Here is a 3,145-nt window from a genome sequence, read left to right on the forward strand (position 1 = left end):
CAGCTACACACCAGTTCTCTCTGCTTAGAAGGATCACTACAGAACCAGATCCTGCAGTTTTCTGTAGGGCACCACAGCATGCTGGCTCAAGAGAACCAGACAGGGGGTAGGTAACTGAGGGAGCCAAGGAAGCAGGCCTCATTCAGAATGCCATTTTCTTCATATCCCCCTTGGCTTCTCCTTATTATTAAAGCGCATCTGAGTTTGGGTTTTCTGTTGTTTCCAATCAAAAGTATCCGAACTACTTATTTTACCAATTCTAAAATGAACACTTTTAAAACTAATAGCTCAGAAATCAGGATATATTATAAAATCTATGGTATGCCACATACCGTAAGTGACAGTGTTTTTTCTCAGTTCACAAAATAAGAGTGTATTTTGCACTCAATGGCACCTTGGTAAGGTGCATTTATATATATATGGCAACTCCAAACCTGGAGGAGCCCAACTCTCTGCTTACTGTTATATACCAACAAGCAGGTAGATACGGCTAGAGACAAAATATTATGCTGTTTGGTCTCTCTTCACACTTATAAACACACATCTCATATAGACTCTCCACACTGTGGGTCAACCAATAATTCATTTCCCCGGTCAATTCACTTTTTACACCTTATTTTCTCTCAATTTCCTAAACCTTCTTCCCTCTCCTCAATTTTAGCTCATTAGTGGATTATCTTACTTGTTTCATATCTATTGTCTTCCAGTGGAATGTAAACTTCACAACAGCATGGATTTTTGTCTGTTCTGTTGACTATTTACATTTAAAGAGAGTACATTTAACTCTCTTTAAATGTTCTAGATTTTTAATTTAAAATTTGGAAAGCCAGTCTCACATGGATGTGTTCAAGCAGACAGGCTGTGAGTACACTGTGTGTTAATCTGTAGGAATCTTCTCTGTTCTCAGATCTTCCAGCACTGCTTCAGCCTCAAGCACAGGTTAAGACTCTGCCCATCCATTCAGTAAAGTATGCCTGGCATTCTAATGGCACTCAGTGAATAGCTGTAGAAAGAATAACTAATGAGGAGAGAACTATATATATTTTTTCCCACTACTAAATGCACATACTATGCCTCTCCTCTAGTTACAAAGGATAAATGGTGTAAGCCCATTCAGAGTTGCATCGTCTACCTGTGTCCAGAATTTTTAAACTCCACCAAATCAAGGGCATTACCAGAGCAAACCTAATTCTAACTTCCACCCAACACTTTTACCCTCTGCTGGATCAGCTTACAGACAAGCTGTTGCATTCTCTTCTTAAAAAACAAACCCCCTTCTGCTCATATTCTTCAGGCTACTGCCTACTTCTCTTCTCACTTTTATATAAAAAATCTTATTGAAAGTTGTCTATTTTGACTGACTCAACACTCTCACCAAATACCTTAACCAACTCCAACTGGACTTTAACCCTTACCCTCCTCTGAAATCCCTTTGTTAAGGTACATAAGGTAAATCTCATAGCATTCAAAAAGCTAGTAACTCTCTTCTTAAAACTCTTTTCACTTGGTCCCCAAAACTCTCCACTCTGGATTCCCTGGCAGCTTCTTCTCAGTTCACTTTACTAAATCTGCCTGCCTTCCCAATCTCTAAAAAGTAGCCCCGCTTCTCTATCTAAAGCCTGTTTCTCTACCTAATTCACTGGGTAGGTGATCTCACACTATCCCAAAGCTTTACATACCACCTGCATACATTTTTAACAACCAAATTTTCATCTCCAGAATAGTATCACCATTCTCCTGATTATTCCAAGTAAAAACTAGGAATAATGCAAGCATAACATCTGTTTTAAAAAATTCTATTTTTCGATAACTCCGTGCGCTCTCCGCTCCCGTTCTCTTTCTGCCATCTTTCCGCGCTGCCACAATGGTGCGCATGAATGTCCTGGCTGATGCTCTCAAGAGCATCAACAATGCCGAAAAGAGAGGCAAACGCCAGGTGCTTATTAGGCCGTGCTCCAAAGTCATCGTCCGGTTTCTCACTGTGATGATGAAGCATGGTTACATTGGCGAATTTGAAATCATTGATGATCACAGAGCTGGGAAAATTGTTGTGAACCTTACAGGCAGGCTAAACAAGTGTGGAGTGATCAGCCCCAGATTTGATGTGCAACTCAAAGATCTAGAAAAATGGCAGAATAACCTGCTTCCATCCCGCCAGTTTGGTTTCATTGTACTGACAACCTCAGCTGGCATCATGGACCATGAAGAAGCAAGACGAAAACACACAGGAGGGAAAATCCTGGGATTCTTTTTCTAGGGATGCAATACATACATTTACAAATAAAATGCCTCATGGACTCGGAAAAAAAAAAAAAAAATCTATTTTTCCTTTCTAACATTTATCACTTTATTACTTTTCTTGCCTTATTGCAGCTGTTTTAGACCTTCATTACAATACTGAAAATGAAAAGAACTTCTGATGGAAGTATCCTGTCTTATTCCCAATCTCAGGGAAAAGCTTTCAGTATTTCATCATACAGTGTGATTGTTATCCTAAATTCTTTGTACAAGCTCTTAATATATTAAGGAAGTATCTTTTTTTTCTTTTCTTTTACCTTTTTGAGACAAGGTCTTGCTCTGTCACCAAGGCTGGAACGCAGTGGTGGGATCATGACTCACTGCAGCCTCAACCTCCCAGGCTCAAGCAATCCTCCCACTTCAGCCTCCCAAATAGCTGGGACTACAGGCACACACCACCATGTCTGGATAATTTTGTAATTTTTGTAGAGATAGAGTCTCATTATGTTGCCCAGGATGGCCTCAAACTCCTGGCCTCAAGCAATCCTCCCACATCAGTCTCCCAAAGTATTAGGATTACAGGCATGAATCACCTCACCCAGTCAAGGAAGTATTTTCCATTCCTAGTTTGTTAAAGGTTTTTATCATTAATGTATTGAACTCCATTTTTTAAAATTATGTATCTACTGAAATAATCATTTATACTGTAAATGTTGTGAGTGATACTGATTTTCAAGTATTAAATCAACCTTAAATTTCTCAAATAAACCCATTTGGTCATGATTATTTCGGTATTTCACTAAATACAGTCTGCAAATATTCTGTTTACATTTTTTCCATCTATGTTCATAACACTGACTTGCTGTTTTCCTTTTCTTTCAGGTTTTTATAACAAAATGATGCTGGC

The 3,145-nt window shown here is 38.9% G+C and overlaps 1 protein-coding gene across 1 annotated transcript; it reads left to right on the forward strand.

Annotated features, from left to right (window-relative positions):
- The first annotated feature begins 1,822 nt into the window (after window positions 1-1,822).
- On the forward strand, window positions 1,823-2,300 carry LOC105512738 (40S ribosomal protein S15a). Its single transcript, XM_011943306.1, has one exon. The coding sequence runs from the start codon at window positions 1,865-1,867 to the stop codon at window positions 2,255-2,257; it is 393 nt and encodes a 130-aa protein (XP_011798696.1). The 5' UTR covers window positions 1,823-1,864; the 3' UTR covers window positions 2,258-2,300.
- The last annotated feature ends 845 nt before the right edge of the window (window positions 2,301-3,145 follow it).

Source organism: Colobus angolensis, unplaced genomic scaffold, assembly GCF_000951035.1.
Source record: "Colobus angolensis palliatus isolate OR3802 unplaced genomic scaffold, Cang.pa_1.0 Scaffold219, whole genome shotgun sequence".
In the NCBI taxonomy this organism is placed as follows: domain Eukaryota; kingdom Metazoa; phylum Chordata; class Mammalia; order Primates; family Cercopithecidae; genus Colobus; species Colobus angolensis.

Excerpts from the sequence above, each read along its gene's own strand:
- LOC105512738 (XM_011943306.1), top strand. The coding sequence starts at position 1,865 with ATGGTGCGCATGAATGTCCTGGCTGATGCTCTCAAGAGCATCAACAAT.